Raw genomic sequence first — 22491 nt, forward strand, 5'->3', positions numbered from 1 at the left:
GATACATCTATCGTTTAATGAATAATTAATCTATAATTTAACACTTATACTTCTATAATTAATATATATATCTCGTATATGTTTATATTTTATATTTTATAGCGCGTTAAATATTTCAACCAAGAATTATCAATAATATGGTATTGTGCGACGATATTTGACCTTGGCGGTATAAACAAGCGCTAATGTGTCACGGCTTTGCTATCATTAGTATGGCGACGTTCTAATAGTAAAGCAGCGATGCGAAACACTTCTTATACCGTTGAATTCTTTTTCTAAACGTGACCGCGACTAATATCAGAACTTAATTCGTTATGGTTATAATTAATGATTATTAAATTTTTGATAAGCAACTGATGAAACTGTATCGCGACGATAAGTTTTTATCGAATCACCATTCGTTATCGTATACCTTTGATTATTCTTTCGAATAATAATTATTTTTTTAACAATACTTAAAGAATCAAATGTATATATTTCGTATAACTTTAAATTTTCTTAAAATACGAATAAATTAATTACTAATTAAACGATTGTCTTATAATAACTTTAATCTTCCGATCTTATGATTCATGTCACTCATACTTGTTCTCTCTTACAATATAATAAAGTGCATATCTCGTTTAACTGTTTCGTGATCGGAAATACACTGTGCAAAGTGTGTCTCGCCATCGTTGCGATTAATCGTAATTAATCGTGTTTCGTGAGTGAGTGTGAGTGCCACAAGAAAACAACCACGGATAAACAAGAAAGGAAAAAGAGGACGACGAAGATCAACGAGAAAAATATTTGCGGTAAGTAATTTATAAATTATTTATCATTTATATATTACTTTCAAAGTAGATGTTTGTTCTTTTATTATTTGATTTTGGATGACCATCTAAATGTAATTTAGATTGAAAAATACGCAATATATATATGAAATGATAATCGAATTCATAGAATTAAATAATTAGCTAATAATTAAAATTAAATAATAATTATTATCATATGATAATAAGCTTCGTAATACATCAACTGTTTACAAATAATTAAAAAAGTTTACAAGTAATAATATACTTTAAAATATTTAAATATTTACTTTAAATGCTTGTATAATTTATTATTTCGCATATATGTTATTTTACGTCAAATATTTAAGCAACAAAATAATAATAACAAGATGTTTGGCCTTGGCAATGTGTAGCGCTTTATTATTACGTATGTCTCAGTTCTATTATCATTTATGCAACGACAATCGAATAGAAAAAAGTAGCATGAGACGCTCTCCATCATATTCTTTTTCTAAACGCGATCGCAAAAATCGAAAAATAAGTTGATATGATTAATATAATAAAGTTGATATAATTAATAATTAATTAATATTTCCATTTGTTAAATACGTAATTATATCGCAACGATGGACTTCAAAGCACGTATTTCACGTAATGTATATAATTTAATTAAGAATCGAATTATGTGTGTGAGACAGAAATCAAAATAATAAATTGTCAATTTGTTGCGATCTTTATGAACAATAATTATTTCTTCTAAAAATAGAATGTTTGCAATTTTATTTTTCAATTTTATTCAAACATTCGTTATTATTATTTATTTAAAATTCAATACACATACATCACAGTATCGAACCATACATGAAGATGTGTCTAACAGATGTACGATCTCTGAATCGTCAACATGAAAGAATTTTTATTACGTGTGATCGTTGAATAATTTATTAAACGTTCGCATGTGACTGGTCTCTTCATTTATTTCCGCGAATGATTGAATCAGAGTATCGCGGGAGTGAATTTGCGTTGCACGAGTAATCGCGATCGATCCACGAGCATACGAGCGATTATAATTTCTTGTATGAAGCGTGTACGGGGCATAGTTTCTCATAAAAGAAAAAAATACTTTACTTTTCTTTTAATCTTCTGCCATACATACGCAATGCATCCGTTCAGCGCGATACACAGAAAGAGGCGCGCTTCTCGGCAAGATGTTTCAGCGGGGTACGAGCCCATTCAAGATCATGTTGTACACACACACATGCACGCGCACACGTATCGGCAATCGGTTACGACGCAAGCGTAGCCCAGTAGTAGTGTGTGCGAGTCCTACTACACCAGATTTGCCATTTGTAGGGCAGGGTCGAGGGGTGACGAGGGGTAAGGACGGTCTTTATCGAGCGGCTTCTGCGCGAACTCGCCAACGCCGACGTACACAACGCCTTAGTTTCAGGGACGGATGACCCCTTCACCCTTTCCGCTAATATCCGCGCGGGAAAAGATTTTCCGTCGAAGGATTGTCGAGAGGAGTCACCGTCCCTTTATCGAAGATAGAACTGTGGGCGAGGATATTTAGTGAATTTTACCGCGAAAAAATTAGAATTTAAAGTTGCAAAAAAATTGGAAAAAAAGACAGGATTATTCGAGCCAGGATCTGGACGGCCTTCAGTCACCCCTGTTGATCCCCTCCGCGTTTCATCCCCTCCTACCCTCGTCCTCCCGTCGCGGCAAATCTATTACGAGATTTCCATCGCCATCCTCGCTCTCCTCATGGCAATGAATTTGAACGGGCCACAGATTCCCGCGGACGTAGTGAGAACGACGATATCCGTGCACGTTCGGCTTTTAAAAAGAGAGAGACATGATATTTTCTCGCGGCGGTCAAGCGATCATCGATATCCAAATCTCATATCATAGAGACATCCAAGGGTGCGACAAGCGAGATTGAGCTTCCCCGAAAGAGGTCCTACTGCGTTACAGCAGCATCCACTTAGCTACCAGGATACATCCGGGTGATCTTGAATCAGACATCGACCATCGCGGCGATCGATCGCAGTGCATCGAATCGAGAGCTCGCGTCTTCCGAGTGTCGGGCTTCGCGGAGGGTGGGTTATCATCGATGAATCATCGTCATTTCCCTTTCTTCTCCCGCCGTCGTCGGAGCGATGATCCGGGGTGATCCGGAACAGATGCGAGATCCTGAGACGCGCGGGACAAAACTGACGAAACGTGCGTTCGAGGATTCGTAGGCAGGGCCTCGAGTCGCGTGACGATAGGATCTACCCCACTATCCTGCACGTTACCCCTAGTCGTTGTACCTCTCCCTCTTCCTCCTCGCCATCGTTGCGGTTTAGTTACCCCCACTTCACCCTGCCTACGTCGTCTCCCTCGCTCTCGTTACTGCTTGTTTCTCTCACCCCTGTTCCTTGCTCACCGTGAGCAGAGTAGTTCTCGTACGACGCGCCCTTCCGTCGAGTCGTCGAGGAAAGGAGAGAGAGGAAAAAGAAGGAGAGAGAGAGAAGCATGCACACGAATTGCAGTGTAACTGCTGCAACGTCTGTGTGTGACAGACGGGGTTGAAAAGTGTAACCCGGCGATGGGATTAGAAAGGCACGATTCATCGGCCACCTCGGGAATTGCTTCTCGCGGCAGCGGTTGAACAGAGTGCGCGAACGAGCCCCTTCTCTTCTAGCTCCGCTAGTCTCCCCTCGGAGAGACGAGCAGCATCCCGCGAGTGCGACGAGCTAATTCGCGATAAGGGAGAGGTATATCCTCCTTAGGGCAGGATATAGGTATACCTTCCTACCGTGTCTTCGTCGCGATATCATGTGGAGTGTGGATTTTACAGGTGCGTCTCGAAGGCTCTTGGGATTTTTTTTGGTTTCTCTATCGAAATATCGCTTTGTAGATTTCTCGTATGTGTAATTCGGACATTGCTTTTGCGAGGCGAGTGATGAATATCTCGTTCATTAATTAATCCTTATAATGCTATTTTAATTTCCAACGTAAATAAGTGCTCTATTTTCATTCCTCTTTAATTTATCTCGTCTCTTTGTATTGAGAGATATATCCGTCAGACGTGTGGATTATTGCATAATTTATAATACACATCGCGCTTTTAGCTTGATTACGAGCCGGATCCCGATACGTATCTATTTTATGAGAATCGATGAATAATCGGAGATCCGTAATCGATCTTTGGACGGATAACAGATGAAGGGATTTTACGAATGCGTCCTCGCGGCGTGTATTCGATTTTAATGAATTAATTTTACGCAAATTGATTGGATGTGCATGAGAAAAAAATTTACTGTACAAATTGTTCCACGCGTGACAGTTTTCAGATCGTTGGATATGATTGGTTTTCGTTGAATTTATTCGAATATATCATCGTTTTATTTTAAGAGTAGGTCAATACTCGTCAGACGCATTGGTTTTATGCAATTGCATTTAATCTCAATAGCAAATTGATCGATTTTACAATAATGGCAAATAGCAATAATACTAATAAATATTCGGAAAGCTTAGCAATATTGAATATCCGATAAAGATTTAAAAATATTCATCGGATATGCGATAATATAGTGATTGGTAATACACGGATATATTTCAATGGCGCTACTTAAAAATAATGCGATATATGTACGTACCGTACGTATTTTAAACGTCAAAATATTTTAATCACCTATACTCTAGTATTTATTGAAGGTCTCGATTTATTAAATATATAGATATTTTATAAAATATTATTTTAATAATAAAGAAGAATGCGATTATCTTTAATGGTATTAATCATGTAACGATGTAAGAAGGAAATGCTGAAAAATATTTGAACTTAATTCTCAATTATTTTCTTATTAATTTTCCACAAATTTTGGGAAACGAGAGGAATTTTCTAGCGAAAAGACATATATAAATATATTCACAAATTGATCGTATGAAAACATCTTATTTTTTTTAAATCATATTTTAAATAATCATTTTGTAAAAATAATTTTGAGTACTTTTATAAATTTATATTTATAGGTTTATTATTTTTTAATATATTAATAGTACATTTTATTATCGACAATTTTGTCATTTTTATTATAGCACAAATGAGGGGGTATACAAGTGAAAATTAATAGATATCTGCAAAATGCAATAATTCAAGAATATATTGCTTTGCAATTTCTAAAGATTGATTTTAATCGAATAAGTCATAGAATAGAGTTTGAACAATGGCTGTACTATATGATACCATTTGAGTTAATGGCTAATTGAGAATCGCAATAATCGTGAAAATGCATTAATTACGTAGGTTAATTATCGTTAATTGTAGTAATCGTAGATAATGGTCATATTTCGAAAGATAATAGAATGACGCTTCGAACGCCTTGCACCATCGTTTCCGCACCTTCCCGTGCAAATGACAACAAGACGATCGCGTATAAACAGTAGCAACATGTCGCACAAAATGAAGATCGAACGCGGCGTGTTAATTATTATAATTATACGTTAGTAGTTAATTATTATAATTATACGTTAGGATTTTTTTAAAAATAATCAAAGACTTATTTTTTACAGATAACAAATTCAAAATTAGAATAACAATTAATTCAAGAAACAGTTTAATGTCAAATGATATTATTAAGTTTTGTTGGATTATTTTATTATAATTTACTATTTATAGTATATTAACAAACATTACTTATAAAAATTTAATATTTTTAGAATCTATTTTCAATTCGCATATTTGAGAGCAATTAATTAGCAATTAATTCTATTAAATTTCTTTTTTATTTACGATTCACTGTGCATGATATTAAGATAAATCCCTTCCATTTTTAAATATAAATTTTCTGCTAATTGACAGGAAAAATAAATTCAGGATTGGAATTATAAATGAGCAGTAAATTAGCATCAATTATGTGACTCAGATTTGGTTTCTCGCGATAGAAATAATGGAGGTATTTTTCGCTCGTCGGATAAAATCGGAACGCAAGCTTTCAAGTTGCATCGTAATCATGTTTTGCTGCCAGAGAGAACAAAATACGTTGGGTTGATATCATGCCAATATCGAGGGCTAAAATTTACATAGACGCGTACAGTCTTGTGCTGCCATATTTGCGAGTCCGCAATAAAAACATATCTATTTCTATGAGCCGCTTCGAAATGTGAAAGCACTATTTTTCTGGCTGGCAATAGCGATTCGTGTCCTTGACAACGTCCATAGCTTACACATAGTCACGAAAATTTGTCGCAGAATTGATTTTACGCTCCATGAGGTGCTTTAAATCAATCGCGCTTCCTTTTAACTGCAAAAATTTTTTGACTAATTTTAAATCATTCTTTTCTTATTTATAGTAACATTTTTGAATAATTTCTTAATGTGTGTTGCTTATAATTAATGTTTTGATGTATCCATTTAAAAAAATGAATATATAAATGTCTGAAAAATTTATAATTGAAAGAAAAAATATAATATTTTATATTTATATATTTATTTATCGAAAAAAACATACATTTTTTATTATTAAATCTAAATGATTTACATGAGCTTTATATAAGTAATTACAAGAGAGTGGTAGATATACAATCAGAGATAAAATTTAATATTAGTGTCTCTGCATTCGCTAGATATTTCAAGACACGCGATTCACCGATTCTTTTTGTTTTTCGCGACTATAAAACAATAGAATCATGCAATTAAATAACGCAAACAGGTAATTTCTAAATATCACACAATTTAACCATTGAATTTAAATTTTTGTTTGACATGATTAATGCAGTAACCTGCTAATAAAGTAGGTTAATGTACTGCAAGGTAACCGAGTCCTTATAATTTATCTTATTGATTTTAAAATAATCGATAAGCCGCGCGTTGTTTAAACCCAGAGACTGTGCATTCATTTTCTGAAATTACGTCAGTTTTATTTTCCCTTGTTGGAATTTATTGCCACTCGTAATGCACTTTTCCCGCGACGATCGACCGTATCTATCTCTCAATGATGCAATTGTCTCAATTGTAACGAAGAAAGTCATCGAAACATCCTCGAAATACTCGAATCGGTTCGATTCCCGATTTTTAAGGCAACTCCCAAGATCATACATGCAACACATGTACCTAGGATGACGGACAATTTATCAATAACTTGTCCCACTTTCTCGAAAGAACAAGCGCGCGTTTCCTCTTTCGAGCGAGGCAATTGTGCCGCGTATCGCTAATCGATATCCAAGACAAATTCCTTCTATTCCTTCTATTTACATGGAATCTCGTCTTTCTATAACTGAGAATTTTCCTTCTTTTACAGAACCAACGCGAGTCGCGATTGCGGGTGGCCTCCCAAAGATGGTTTTGTTTTTCGCGACGTATTAAAATGTCGTCTATTTTCTTGCGTCCGCCCGAGAGAGACCGTAGAAATCCATGTATAAATGGAATCTCTCCTGGGGCGGCTACACGAGAGTTCAATAAAAAGATATCCGCGGAAAAATATCGGCGAATATAAATGTGCCCTCGCAAATCGAGGATCGGGACACATCGGTTGTCGTCCTCGAGAAAGGTGCGATTGCAAGAGCGCATAAAAGTATGGAATAATTTCACATTGTCACTGCTTGTTATCGCGATCGCTAATTATATAATTTATGCTCTACAGTAATAAATTATCGAGATAACAAACGAGGGAAGAGAGAGACAGAAAGAGAGCAAGATAAGGTAGAAGAGAAGATCGAGAGCCACGTGGCTCACGTTGAGCATCATCGATGATAAGATCAAATACGCGGCGGCTTGATGGAGTCTCGCTTCTATACTTTGAGGATGATGCTTGACGAACAATACTGTTACCTAACCGACGAGGATCGAATCGGATCGTCGAGAAATAAGCTCAAGAGACTGAAGATGATAGCGAACGAACAAAGGCTCGTGCGCGACTCGCGCTTTTAAACCAGCAGCATCAAGCACGCGCTCCTCATCGCACCGACATCATGGGGAATGGTATGAACAAGGTGAGAAATTGCTCTGATTGGGCAAATTTTTACTTTCCGATATTTTGTCGTTATACTGATCGATATTTTAGTCGTTTAGCTAAGAAGGAAACAGATATATTTCTTACGTATCGACAGGAATATGCATATTTCGGGAAATACACTCAGTTCCAAAAAAAGGTACACTTGAAATTTGGAAAAAAGTCACCAAATTTCAAATGACGATAACTTTGTAAATAATAAAGATAGAAAGGTCTATAAAAAATAAAAATAAAGCTTGAAATCTCTACTTTAAAACTAGGTTCTCCGAAATGTTGCGAGATAACATTTTAAAAAATGACGAATGACGAAACGAGAACATGCAAAATTGAAAAATAATTGTTTGAGTTTGCCATGACACGTGGCGAGAATCAAATGTCGCAGATCAATGGGGTCAAAAGCATATGATAGTACAGAGATTCCTCTTTAAAATGCTCTTTTGTTCATCTCGATACGATGATTTTTCGCCGAGTTATACGCATTTGGAGTAAAAAACCGCTTTTTTCTTCAAATGCGTATAACTCGGTGAAAAATCATCGTATCGAGATGAAGAAAAGAGCATTTTAAAGAGGAATCTCTGTACTATCATATGCTTTTGACCTCATTGACCTGCGACATTTGATTCTCGCCATGTGTCATGGCAAACTCAAACAATTATTTTTCAATTTTGCATGATCTCGTTTCGTCATCCGTCATTTTCAAAAATGTTATCTCGCAACATTTCGGAGAACCTACTTTTAAAGTAGAGATTTCAAGCTTTATTTTCATTTTTTATAGACCTTTCTATCTTTATTATTTACAAAGTTATCGTCATTTGAAATTTGGTGATTTTTTTCCAAATTTCAAGTGTACCGCTTTTTTTGGAACTGAATGTATATACAGGGTGTTTCTTAATAAGTGCAAAAAATTTTAGGAGATGATTCTTTGTCGAAAATTAAGGGGGGTTTTCATATAAACATTAAAAAAGTTCTAATAAAAAATTGAATAGGGGTTGCTAGTTTCATCCCCTTATAATAATATTTTGTAAGCTGAAAAAAATATTAATAAATAAACCTTTTTATTAGTAGAAAATATCCACCTAATTTCATTTCTTTAACTTGTTCCAAATTTGAGAAAAAAATAAGAACCTAATTTTTACCCCCATTTTTGGAGGAGTGTAACTTTACAGGAAGGGATGTAGGAGTATATGAAAAATCCCCTTAATTTTCGACAAAGAATATATCATCTAAAATTTTTCGCACTTATTAAGAAACATCCTGTATATGATTGGATTATAAAATTGCACTAAAATGTCCCATTTTTTCGCGTATTAATCCTCAAATACAACAATAAATAAACAATAGATTCTTTGACTAATTAAAAATCAAATTTTCCTTACTGAAAAAATTTAGAAAAGTAATTATTGACAACTCTGTTCAATTTTTAGCATCGCACATATACATATATCTTAATTTAAAAACTTAATCGAAAACTGCTAAAATTGACTAAAATGTAATTTTGTCATCCACGCGCATTATTGGCTTTTTAAAATATTTATCAAATAATTTTATTTATCAATCGTACGTAACTCGGAAAGTGACAAGTATCGTTATTAAAAAATAATACGCGACAAACGCGGGACATCCTTTGTATAAATTTTCAATTTGTAGCTCTTTATGTAGGGACTATAATGAAAGACTAATAACGGCGCGCCGAATAAATTACTCAAAGGTACAGTGAACAAACGTAAATTAAATACCAAACGTTTTGATCCCGCTCTTTATACCGTTTTCGAACCCCCTTTTAGTAAACGCAATAACAGATTTAAAATAAAACGTGTGTAATATTTAATTTGCATCTATTTAACAACTTTTGTATAATTGATTTGATAAGATTATGGAAGATTTATATTGTAGTAATCTGCAAGATTTTAGGAGCACACGAGATAGATTATCTGAGAGAAAAAGTTGGATAAGAATTTACCTGTTTTATGCAAGCTACGATTTATAGTTTAAAAAAGTTAAAATTAATTTTTCTTTATGTAAAAAATTTAAGATTATCTTGAGTTTCTTTAAATAAAATCATATAATTTTTTCATAATATTGCAGAGAATATTAATATTATTTAAATAAAATGTTTTTGAATTATCTATGAAAAAACTTTTGTCTATAACTTTTTTCAACTTGTCGCCTTTAAAATTTTGCGGATAATTATAATCGATATCCTATATTGCATATATAAATAATACATATACAGCATGTCCTTTTACTTGTTGATTGAATATTCGAGCTTTCATCATTATTTATTCCTATCATCTCTTGCTAACGTTTTTTTATTACAAAAGACTCGACAGAAATATCAATTTATTTAAGTTATTTAAATGAAAAGCTCTTGTCTTAACAAATTTAGTGATTTGTCTGTAGGACGAAGTAATACGAGAAATCAAAGAAATTCAATGGAAATGAATGTTGATTTAATTAAAAGATTTTTTTTTATATAAAATAGCAAAAATAATTCTGCCTAAATTATTTTTTTAATATCAATTTATCTTGTAAAAAGTTAATTACAACCATGTATGTATGTACATTTTACTTTTATTGTTGCGAGTTTTAAGTATAATTCGATAACGACAGGGAATCTTCGATAAAAATGTCTTCTTTTTCGCTGCAAACGTATAAAAAGGTCTTTATAGCGCACAATACGTTTTATTCTGACTTGGCGCCTTTACCATCCAATAACTTGTTTAAATGTATTTCAATATAACGACTACCTGACGTCGTAACCTCGCGCTTACAACCGATAATACGCTTGATAAAAATAAAATTTTATGTAGCAGCAACGCGCGCTCGTAAGACGGAAGCTGAAAGACGGAACAGAAGAGATGAAACTGAAATCGCGATGAAAATCTTCACCTACGATACACTTTTCGCAAATCATCAAATGATTAATCAGATCCGTTCACGTATTCTCATTAGCATATTTTTTCTCAAGCAACGTCATTGATTTAATTAATTCTATCTCTCTTTCTCTTCTATTTTTATATGCAAATTTTCTGTAGGAAAAATTAAGAAAGCTTCTGCAATTATTCTTTCTGCTAATTATTTAAAAAAAAGTATCACATATAGATGTAAACTTTTTTATAATCATGAGAAATTAAAATTTTATTGATAATTTAATACACACAAATTTAATATATTCAGCTTTTTCGAAGTGAAAACGAAACGTAATGTTTACAATCGATAATCGTCTCAAAATTTTACGTAATATATTTCTCCACAAAGTTTCTTGTGCGATGTATACCGAAACAACATTATACATCATATTCGTGATTATCTTGTCGCGATCTATCTTGCAGTCGATGTGATGAGCTAGAGATGCACGATGAACTCGACGATGTTTGCGATGCACTCGATTTCCCAACATTAAGTGGGAAAAATTCATCTTCGAGTACATCGATAATCCTCGTTTCTTCTTCTTTACAGTCTCCCGTCGCACATTTAGTTCTCCTACATTTCTTGTGAAGGGGATTTCGCTGGGAATTTCTTCTACGAGTCGTATCGTTTCCTACAACTGTCGCGGCGACCCTCGTCGACGAAACGACGTCGGTGGTTGTATCCGTGAAGTGTATCGTTGAAGATTCCGTCGTTAATTCCCGCGTAGGACTCAGAGTACTCGTGGGAGCATTCTTGATGGCGTCAAAAGTGGACGAGCTTTTCACGATACGAGACAACTTTATCGAACTCTCGGATTCTTCGATCTCGTCCGCGAACTTCACTTTCTCCGGTCTCATCTTTCTTCGAGCGTCCTGCTTTCGACGATTGCATTTCTTTCTTCGTTTACGACGCGGGGAATGACGCTTTAAAACGAAACGATCGACAATATTCTCGTGATCATCCGTCCTCGATGGACTCGATGTCGGAAAGGATGCAACTGGCGATTCCGAGATACCTCTCAAAGATCTTCGACGTTCGAGCAGGACATCGGGAGGGATCTCCACATCGCTGAGCGGATGACGAGAGGATCTACGCGATGTCTCGTCCAGCGATCGATGCCCCGACGCGGCGGTTGACGTTTGCACGCTACAGTGAATCGCGCAAACACACCAGAAAACCACGAGCGATCGAAATCGCATATTCGTCGTCGACGACGTGATAGAGAGTTGTGTGTTTACTATCGCTCGTTTTGCCCTCCGAAAACGGTATATCGCCTCCCTTTTTTTCTTCCTTCGCGATCGATCGATCACGAGACGGCAACCGCTTGCCGCGGTCTCGTCGAGCCCCGAGCTGGCTCTCCTCGTTTCTTCTCATCTAAAATCGACGTGGACGAGGGGCGCGCAGAAGGGGGAGCAAACTCGACGAGGGTAATCGCGATAAGAATGGTTCGAATGAAATTAAATCGCGAGAACTAAGACTAACGACCGGTGTGTCGCCGGAGAGTGTATATTTTCGAGATTACGATAATTAAAATAAACGTCATACACGCGCGAGCTATTAAAGAGATCGCCCCGGGATCGTTTTTCGCTATACGTCTCAATTTATCCTCGTCATCTCGATCGTTGATGTATATTTTTTGTTTAACGCGCGAGAGGAAGAAAAAAAAGCTCTCTCGGCGTTTTTTCGAGCCTTCATTAAAGACTGAATCAATATTGGCTGAAAGAATGGTCGGGTGAAAAACGGCATTTAAATTAATGTATGCGGTCCTCCTCTCTTCCTCTCTCGCGTCTCGCTCTCTTTCATCAAGATTCAATATTTGTCAAACGGTAAGTTAATCTAAGATTGCGACGCCAGTCGCGCGCGCGCGCGGCACATCGCGAATTCATTCCGTGGGTTTGCACTTCTCCCGCCAGCTGACCTGGATTTCTTCATCGTCTAATCGTAAGTAATCCTTCGCCAAATAGACGCCGAAAGGGGCGCGGTATTTTAAATGAGAACCGCGGTGAGACGGACGAGGAGGCTATCGCGACGTCTCTCGGTTTGTATTTTCAAGATCCGAGGTTTGACAGAAGCGCGATATTTTATACCACATCCTGATTATGTATTCTATATCGTAAATTAAAGTACGCTCTACGAAATGTCTCGTCTTTATACTATACTTTGAATTATCCTTTATTATGTCGGCAGGTACTTCCTGGTCTTTACATAGGTAATTATCAGGATAGCAAGGATGCCGATCAATTGGAGCGTTTCGAGATCACGCATATTCTGGCCATTCACGACACGGCCCGTCGTCTGCATTCTGTAAGTAGGGAAAAGATAACGCGAGAGATGTTAAAGCACCTTTGAACGAAATTTAAAAAAAAACGATCGATAAAGGGATTCCAATTAGAAACCTATCACATGAAAGATTTGACTTGTAATTAAAGAGAAAACTTGTATTGCACGGTGGGAGAAAACATGCTTATGACAGCTTCAGTTAGGCCTCGCTTTTAATTGTCTCAAGAAATATATAATCGCGATCTCTCTTCTATTTGTTGTATTTATTATATTTAATTTACTTATTTTATTATATTTAAAAATCTCTATTCATTTTAAAGTCTCTATTCATCTCTCTCTGTTTCTCAATTTTTCCTTTTTTTATTTTTCATTAATTTTCCATAACATTTTTCTTCCTCTTTCACTTTTAATATTTTTATTCGCAATTTAAAATTCAATAAAATTTCCAATTTAATCAATTTTTTTTTATATGAATAAATTTATATTTATAAATGCCTCTCCCAACTTTTTTACTTCCTCTCTACTCGTCTCGTCATCTTTTTTAATGTAACGTTTAAATTACGATCGATATATCTTCCTCCAAGCACCTATGAAATTTTGCCATAAAATTTTGATAAAATATGATACTGTCAGAATCGAAGTAGTATCTAACTTGTCTAACGCTATTCGTTTTTCTTGCACATCAAAATTATCAACAGTTTTATAATACCAGTGCATTTCCTTCGTCATTATAGCAATCATCACTTGATATTTGATTTGCAATAAAAGTCAACATGTGAATAGCGCGAAGAAAATTTGAATTGTATCGATAATAAGATCAGCTTAACAATAAGAAAATATAAATGAAATTTATCGATTCGAAATAGGTCGATTTGTCATTAGGTAGATATACTTGATTCGAAACAGAACCTCTATGGCAAAGTTATGGCTATAATACTTGGATTAAATCTCGATTGCATTTCAGGATAAGCATTACCTGTGCATCTTGGCCGCCGACAGTCCTGATCAGAATTTATCGCAATATTTCTCTTTGTGTAACGACTTCATTCATGCCGCTCGTCTTCGCGGAGGAAATGTTTTAATCCATTGGTAGATATACATTATATATTTATAATATAATTTCATCAGATGCCTTTTTTACTTTAGATTTTTCGATTTGAAATCTATTTTTCTTTAATAAAAATATCGTCGGAAAGCATTTATAATTTATAAATTACTGTAGACAAATAAAATGAAAATAATGAATAAAATTTAATTATTAATAAAATAAAATAAATAATATAAATTTATGAAAGATATAATTATGAGAAATTAAATTGACAATGAGAGAAACGAAGGAAGAAAGAGATGACATATGATAAAAGTATTATTTATTTAATAAAATTGGTAGAGGAGAACTTTTGAATATAAAACTTGATTACAAAGATATACAATTTCTTTCAAACATTTTTTAAATGCGATATATAAAAAGCGTATGATATTTTAAATTTTTTTAAAAAAGATCATTTAAAAATTGGACAAAGAAACTGGGATGAAAAGAACATTTGTTATTCGACAAAATTACCTTAACATTAAATGTCGACAAAATTGCATAAAATTTGCGATTCATAGAAATAAATATAAATTTTTGTGAATAAAAATAATTTCTTTTCAGTCTGGCAGGAATGTCGAGGAGCGTAACAGTAGCGGTGGCCTACATCATGAGCACCACCAATTTGTCCTGGAAAGAAGCGCTCAAAGTCGTCAGGGTTGGTCGTTCCATCGCGAATCCGAATGTCGGTTTTCAACAGCAGCTCAAGGACTTTGAATCCAGTCGCTTACAAGACGTAAGCGATACCAATATAATTACTTTGCTTTGTAACTTTTCTTTCTTTGCTTGTTTTTTTTCTATTCCTTTCAGTAGTGCCAAGCTTTTGTCATTTTACTTTTCATTTTTCTTTCTCTCTTTTTAAAATCGTATATTTTTAGAAAAGTTGTTGTAGCTGATATAATATTTCAAATTATCAAAAAAGTCAGAAAATTTTATTATTTAATGTCATTTTAATGCAGGAACGTCGCAGATTAAAGGAGCGGTTTCCCAGTCTTGCTCTCGCCGAGTCGGACGCCGAGGCTTGCAGATCCACCTTGAGAAATTACGAAACACTGGCCCTAGCGAAAGAGGTGTGCGAAGGCAAATGCGCCATGGGACGCACTTGTCCGACTGGCCTTTGTCGTCAACCTACTAAAAGGTAATTACAAATCTTTGGCTATAAAAAACAAGTTGACTTTAAATGACATTCAATTGTATTGGTATAAAAGTACTTTCCAAAGAGTTATATCGGATACACAAAAAGTAAGGTCGACTGAAGAAAGGAAATGGCAAAGATCCAGACGAGTGAAAGCAAATTCACGATTATATTGGCCGTATTTCCTTTTGATACGATGGTTCCAATATTCTAGCAATTTTCTTATTGTGATAAACGATACAGAATAAATTAATCACAGCTTCCTTATTTAAAACGGAATAAAATTTGCATATCAAAAATTCTTTGCCGGAATAGTTGGAATAAATTATTCCAAAGTATCCATTCCTCGCCCACGCAAACGCGTCTTGACGTACGTGTTTATAATTTCGAATTTATTTTAAGCAGGATTATGTCCCCTGTTGTCGCCAATAACTGACTTTTTTATCTATTATTATCACAACTGATTGCAGGACTGTGAGAAGAAAGTCGTCTACCAGTAGCATCGGAAGCGCATCCGGCCTGACACCCCCGCAGACGCCACGAATGCTACCATCTGCGCCGCCTTCGCCGGCTTTACAAAGGTCAACGAGTATTATGTCTACGTCAAGACCGAGAAGTGGTCCAGCAGGATTGCATTCTTACACCGGAGGTTCCGCTCCGCCTTCCAGGTAAGTCGGCCTTTTGAGAAAATGTCCTCTTTCAATGAAAGATACTATTTGAAATTATTTTGTCAAAGTTATTCGACTCACTTCAACTATATATTTTTATTTCTTCAAAAAAATACATGTGATCCTTTCGATTCGAATAAAGATTAAATCCTTTGAATTTAGTTTGATGATTCGGTCTGATGAAATATCCATAGAAATCGAGATACATTGGCTGTTCAGCAGGAAAAGCTGCTTTGCAACTGTTGTAAAGTTCGTGAATCTGATTGTATGCTCTTAGATTCAGCCAAAATTAAGAACATACACCAATCAGGTGTAGCCATTACATCTTGGTGATTAAGATCTTAAAAGGAGATTAATTGATGCACACAGGACTGCGTCGAGGGTGGACCTGTCGGCGGCGGTCGCTTGCAGCAGCAGCAACACCAATCTCTCTGTCGTGGGCAGATCGAGCGTGCTCTCCAGCAGCAATTGGCGACTGACCGCCGGTTCAGCACCGAATACTCCACGACCGACGCCGCCAGTTTCGCCGCGTTGGCCTCGACGGCTCTCGAATCGGCAGACGCAGTTGCCGATGCCACCGGAATCGCATCCTTCGACGATGACGTAGCATCGGGAGAAGCTCGGTTCGCTCTCGAGCTTGGTGGAATAAGAAACCTGGAATAAGAACCTGATGATCGGCGAACCGATTCTCGAAAAAATCTCGTTGTTCACGCGCTCTTTATTCGACGGGATAAATTATTAAGTCACGGTGCGTGCATTCGAAGACGCTTTCGATTAAAGAGAGAGCCAAGGGAAAGAGAAGCTTCAAAAATGTATAAATTTTATACGAAGATATGTGCCTGCTAATGTCTCGCTTCGGGACGCGATCTCGAATGTCTAACGTTCGTTCGGATGAAACTATTAGAGGTAAATGATCATGTAGGTGATCGGGCGAGGTGTGATAGCCCGTTGGCACGATTCGAACTTGACGTCGTGCCAGCGATAGAAACGTCGACACATCATACGCGCATATCGCATAATGCTGGGAATTGCTGGTGAATTTTGAAGTGTACAAAGTTGTTATAGTTGTTGATTATACCTGACGAGGGGAAGTGCTTTTATCGAGGGGGAGGAACGGGAGGGGGACTCTCTCTTCGTGTACAGTTGGGGCACAAGTTGATGCGTTTTATAAATAACAAACGATTTTAGCGATTCGATTTTAGCGATTCGAAACATTCATCTCGATCGGAGAAATCATGATCAATGACACCCCTATCGCAGACAATCTGTCATTTAGACGTATTACGGAGCTCGAGCGTCGAATTTATGCAGTCGCGTAACGATCGATCTGCGAGATGAAGTAATAAATTGGAAAGATTGACGCATTCGGGACGTGGAATTAATCCTTTGGGGCTTTATCGGTTACGGCGATAATTGCTTGCAATTAAGTGCGACAGGTTATCTCGCGCTTTTACGGCGCCGTTCAATCGCGCTAATAACGGCGCTTGTTAACGATCTCTGCGTGCTGCAACAACAATCCCTCCCGGAAAGATAATGCGCGAATCTGACTAATTAATCGGTTATGAAAAAAAGTATACTACGCTCGAGGTAATTACGCGATATAATTAGTCCAAGGATTAAGGAAAAAGAAAAAAAATCATATATAAATACACATATATACGTAATCGACCGCGCGATCGTAGCTTGTGGTAGTTTTGAGACAATTGATTACCCAGAGTAGAGAGAATATTTTTCGATATTTAGGACTTATGAAAAAGCGAGAGAGAGAGAGAGAAGGAAAATATACAAGACGAATAGCTCGTGTAAAAAGAAACGAGATTGTACAAAACATCGACACGTTCCCGGTCTCGGGAATCGTCCTGCGGGAAGAAGAAAATCGGTTCTGTTCGCGATTCCGACACTCGCAGGCAAAGTGACCGAGCCTTCGTTCTAGCAAAACCTGTTCCAATTAATTTCGTTCGCTACCGTCCATACGATTGTTGGCTTTCTAGCGAGATCGCACTATTTTACCGCGTGTTGTTGAAAGGCAAAGAGAGAAAGAGATACATATATTATCTATACACGCAACATACGCATACATACGTCGGCGACACACGTGTACATACAAATGTAATACCTTGTTGTGCGAGAAAAGCGGGCTTTCAGAGAATTTTATAAATGCGCGATCGATGCGATCGCGATTATATTATTATACATGAGTAGAGTGGTAGGCGTAGATAGAGGAAACCTTGTTGTTGTTGTTGTTGTTGTTTCGTCAGCACGAGCACCAGTCGCAAACGAGTCGAGATTTATGATAGCGTCGCTTCAATCGTCCTTCAGTATTATTAGAATACGCGATAACGTAACGTAGATCGTTTTTTAATCGTTTTCACGTACAAGGCTGCGCGTGTAAACAACCATGTGTAAAGCGTCGTCGCAAATGTAGTGTCGATGGTATTAAACATGCATTACGTGTCACAAATTCGCGACATTTTCCGAGGAAACTGATGTAATTGATGCTGCGAGCAGAATTGTAGGGTGAAAAAAATTGTTACGAGATATCTTTTTTTTTATTGAGGATGTACGTAAAGATTTTTTATTTTATTGCGTTACGTTTATAGGGAGAATATCGCGTTTAACTTTAAGAGACAGGGATTCTTGATTGAATTTGACGCGATGAATTTGATGCCGCGTCAAATTTTATTAGATCAGATGGATTCGTAATTTATTTATAGAATAACTGAAGGAAGAAGCAATATTTTGTGAAGAAATATTTTGTAACTTTGACGTTCAAAGTTAAAAAAAATATTAAAGTTGTATATGAAAATACAAAGATTAGAAATGATTAATATAGTTTGTAAAGACATTTTGATCGCAACGTCAATTTCGTTACGAAATACTTTACTGTCTTTTTCTTAACACATCGCAAAGCAGTTTAGGGCGAGAGAGGAAGCAAAATAAGTCACAATTAAGCAATCCGAGAAGCAATGCGTATCGTTGATTGATATTTTTCAAAAGTGTCAATAGGATTAATTATTTAATAATGTAAAACACACACATACACACATATGTAGAAGGCAAGTTAGTGGCATAAAAAAATTTCTGAGCCGGAAGTGGCGGATTCTCGATCGCTTTGTATATCGTCGTCGAGAAAATAACGCGGATGCCGGCTTTTCTGCGCGATATAACAACCGAGGTTACGAGTTTGCGTTTTACGAGAGAATTGCAAATCCCGTGGAAAACGGGATACTTTCGAGCCGAATGCGTCTACCGTTAAGATCGCGATCCAGCGTGAAACAGCTGTGCTTCACGTGTCTGGGATTAATAACAAACCGGTCCGTTATCGGCGCGAAACGGTTTCAATCGTAAACCCGCCCGTATCGTCACGTGCCCTCGTTTAATGTCGCCCATAAAAACGCGCTAATTAACCCGCAATCGAGTTACGTTTCAACAAACGTCGATCGATTGTTCGCCGAGCTTGGTGAACGATATTTGGAGAGAGGAGCATTCATACATATCGCCTGCGTTTATATAAATCATGTACCACGCAGACATGTAGCAGAGTCTCCTGAAATCACCGAATGTCCCTTTAATTAATAAATTCTCTGGTCAATTTGAAGGCAATTTTTCCTCGTCAAAAACGTCGGAAAAGATATTATTTCGACTCTACAATTTTTGCCACTATATATCTTTATAGCTTTTAAATTAAAATTCCGTCAAAATAAACCATCCACCTGAGATTAACTGAAAAATATAATCGCGCGTTAATTAAAAATTGTCCGCAGACTGGTCAGAGAAGGTTTGTTGTTGAAAGGATATTCAGTGGTTTCGGGATATCCTGTATATTTTAAAGATACGACATATATACGACGCCGGTTATCATATTTAACAGAGTTGGCACGAAGAATGAAAATGTCATTTGGCGATCTACGGTCGCATGGAGCGAATACGGGCGACTCACTCGGAAGAAAGAGAATCTAAATTGGAATTTACATTTATTTTTAATCTCCTCCGTTGATCTTACAGTCGCACAAAGTGGTCCAAGAATTATCGGGAATATAAATCCATAGTCGCTATATATTTTTGGAAGGTGTGATTTGAGAACACATTTGCTCCATGTGACGACTTTCCATAGATGATATACCTCCATAGACGGTTCTACTTTTTTACAATATCGATGTTAACGATCACACTAGATCACATTAGCTAGTCGAATAAGATTGAACGGTATCGAAGTAGCTTATTGATTTATAAAGCATCGCTAAAACAGTAGCTAAGTCTTCAGCGACGTGTAATGTGCTTATCGCAGCCGATAAGCGAAAGAGACGCGATGGAGAAAATCGCTGGACGATACATACGACGTACAGCGATGATTAATTCCAAGAGGGATTTCTCGCGGACAGAGAGATTAAATCGCGAACCTCTTTGTTTCGCCAGAGATTACAAGAATAAATACGGTACATTGATAAAAGAAATCATTTCACCGTGAAATAGAGTCTCTTGGAACAGCTCATTTTATTATTAGAGTATCGCCGACAGATTGCAAACGGATTGTTTTATCACTCAATTTACTTAATTTTGTTTGCCGATTATAATTTGGTTAAATCAGCAAAGAGAAATTTTTTTACTCTCATTGTAATAATTATTCCGCTGCCGGAATTGCATTTGCCGGAGGTGGACCATTTCAGCGACGCATTCGCGTTTCAATGAACAAATTCACTCGGCAATATATTTTTCGATCCAAATCAAATCTCGAAATATCCAATAATCGGTCATGTTAGCGAAGTGTGATTGCTTTCGCATGAAATACTCGACAGTGGCGATGATTTTGTAACGGCAAAATTATTTGCTCCCGTCAACTTGACATACTTTTTGCTACAATAAACATGAGTCGAACGATGCGAGAAGAGATTGCGATAAATAAAAAAAAAAAAAAAAAACAACACGTATCAGAGATTTCCAGACAACTTGAGTATTTTCCAGAGTACATTTCGATTTCTATCGTAAATGTTGCGCGATATCGTTGTTATCCCCATCCGATATTGCATTTATTTCGTCCACCTGTTAGCTGTCACTGTGCGACGAAGCATCGCGTCGTACAATCGTGATTTTCTAGCAATAAGCGGAGATTATCGACGCTGGCGCGAGCCGGCAAATTGCGAGGCGCCAGTTATCGCTCTCGTAGATATTAGCGCGAGCAAGCTTGATCGTTATTACACACATTCACGTACATATAAGGACACCCGTTATATAGAGGAGGCTCGCGATAATTTATTTTTCTAATGCCTACAGCGTTCATTCGATCATAGACGATATCTGATTGCGATAAGAGGGGGAGAAGAGGGTGACAGCTTTCGATCGACGCGATGGATATCGAGTTGATGGAGATTCTTGATACTTTCATCGCACACGTACATACATCGACGAGAATGTATAACACGATAAATCGTTGTGTCGCATGATTTTAATTATTGTTGCACCGATAACGTTACTTTATTAAGGCCACCATGTGATATTTTTGTAAGCTGCAGAAAGAAAACGTTTTGTTCACGCTAAAAAAAAAAGTGGTCGCTGAATTACTTCCCTCCCCGAGCGAGCGAGTGTTTTTCCTTCCCATCGATTTCCCTTCCTTTCATCGTCATAATAACTATCCGCGATAACTAGTGAAAGTTTCGTTAATTTAATAACTTTAATGAGTTTGCTTCGACTCGCGAGATAATTTGATCAGCAGCTTTTATGCCTGCGCCATCATCTTTTTTTCTTTTTGCTTGATTTTAGAAGATTCAATGCAAATCCAGGAAAGATTTGTGATTAATTTTTCAGTAGTTTTTCGTTTTAAATACAGGATTATCGTTGGTGTTACGATCAATCTCAAGTCCTCCCACGCTGTATTAGCTGGAGAAACCAACTCACGTTAATATCGATTGATACATTTGATTGATGGGTTGTTTATACAGGTATTATACATAAGGGATATATCCCGCGAGGAGAAGCTAATGCTTGCAGAGGTAGAAGTTTCCAGGAACCGCGACAGTCAATTGATTGAAAGTGAGACTAGATAAATGACGGGTAAAAAAATTCCAATTCCGTGCTGATAATTATCGGTAGCGGAACAAGAGAGAGAGAGAGAGAACGAGTTGTAAATTTAAATGTTAATTTGAGCAAGCCAGTGACTTTTTGTCACGATTATCTGCCTCGATTGATCTACGTCTGTCGTATGTAAAAAAAAAAAGAAAAAAGTATTAAAATAATCACGAATTTTAACACACGCGATCGCTCTCGTATTTATAAGAGGCTTTCCCGAGAGACACCCTGTAAATGGCGTGTAAATTCGTGTCTATTAGCGAATTGTTCGGTTTGGTGCGAGACACATAACAAGGTGAGAAAACGACAGCGAGGACGATCGATTTGCCTTGTTAATTATCGCATACGAATATGCAATGTACACATATTGGCTGTACGTTTGTATACACGAGGGGGAGATCCTCGTAAGCAACGCGCGAACATAGTTCATATATTTGTATAGGACAGAGTCGCGCGACATTAATTATCCGATCCCGGCGACCGAGTAATTTGCCCATCTACCCATCCTTCTCTTCACCCCTTTTCCCTCGTCCCTTTTGTTTTCACTTCTCTCTCTCTCTCTCTATCTCTA

General features: G+C 36.7%; 1 protein-coding gene across 5 annotated transcripts; it reads left to right on the forward strand.

Annotated features, from left to right (window-relative positions):
• The first annotated feature begins 201 nt into the window (after nt 1-201).
• Nucleotides 202-21416, forward strand: LOC145973467 (uncharacterized). 5 transcript variants are annotated; one of them, XM_083102885.1, is made up of 9 exons: nt 202-794; nt 7064-7336; nt 7406-7754; nt 12872-12988; nt 13929-14053; nt 14619-14790; nt 15014-15192; nt 15660-15857; nt 16227-21416. In XM_083102885.1, exons 3-9 carry the CDS (start codon nt 7734-7736, stop codon nt 16462-16464), a joined length of 1050 nt encoding a protein of 349 aa, XP_082959011.1. In that variant the 5' UTR covers nt 202-794; nt 7064-7336; nt 7406-7733; the 3' UTR covers nt 16465-21416. The 5 variants fall into 5 exon arrangements, with proteins under 5 accessions (XP_082959011.1, XP_082959008.1, XP_082959012.1 ...); XM_083102882.1 differs by having other exon boundaries at nt 7064-7312; XM_083102884.1 differs by lacking the exon at nt 202-794 and adding an exon at nt 2139-2875 and having other exon boundaries at nt 7064-7312.
• Nucleotides 21417-22491: the final 1075 nt, after the last annotated feature.

Source organism: Camponotus vicinus, unplaced genomic scaffold (genome assembly GCF_025532165.1).
Source record: "Camponotus vicinus isolate PSW18456_S1 unplaced genomic scaffold, iyCamVici1.0 SCAF_6, whole genome shotgun sequence".
In the NCBI taxonomy this organism is placed as follows: Eukaryota; Metazoa; Arthropoda; class Insecta; order Hymenoptera; family Formicidae; genus Camponotus; species Camponotus vicinus.

Bases quoted from the DNA above. Each gene is read 5' to 3' on its own strand.
- LOC145973467 (XM_083102885.1), top strand. From the start codon at position 7,734: ATGGGGAATGGTATGAACAAG. The intron at 14,054-14,618 runs GTAGATATACAT...ATTTCTTTTCAG, and splicing joins GGAAATGTTTTAATCCATTG to TCTGGCAGGAATGTCGAGGA. The intron at 15,858-16,226 runs GTAAGTCGGCCT...TGATGCACACAG, and splicing joins GGTTCCGCTCCGCCTTCCAG to GACTGCGTCGAGGGTGGACC.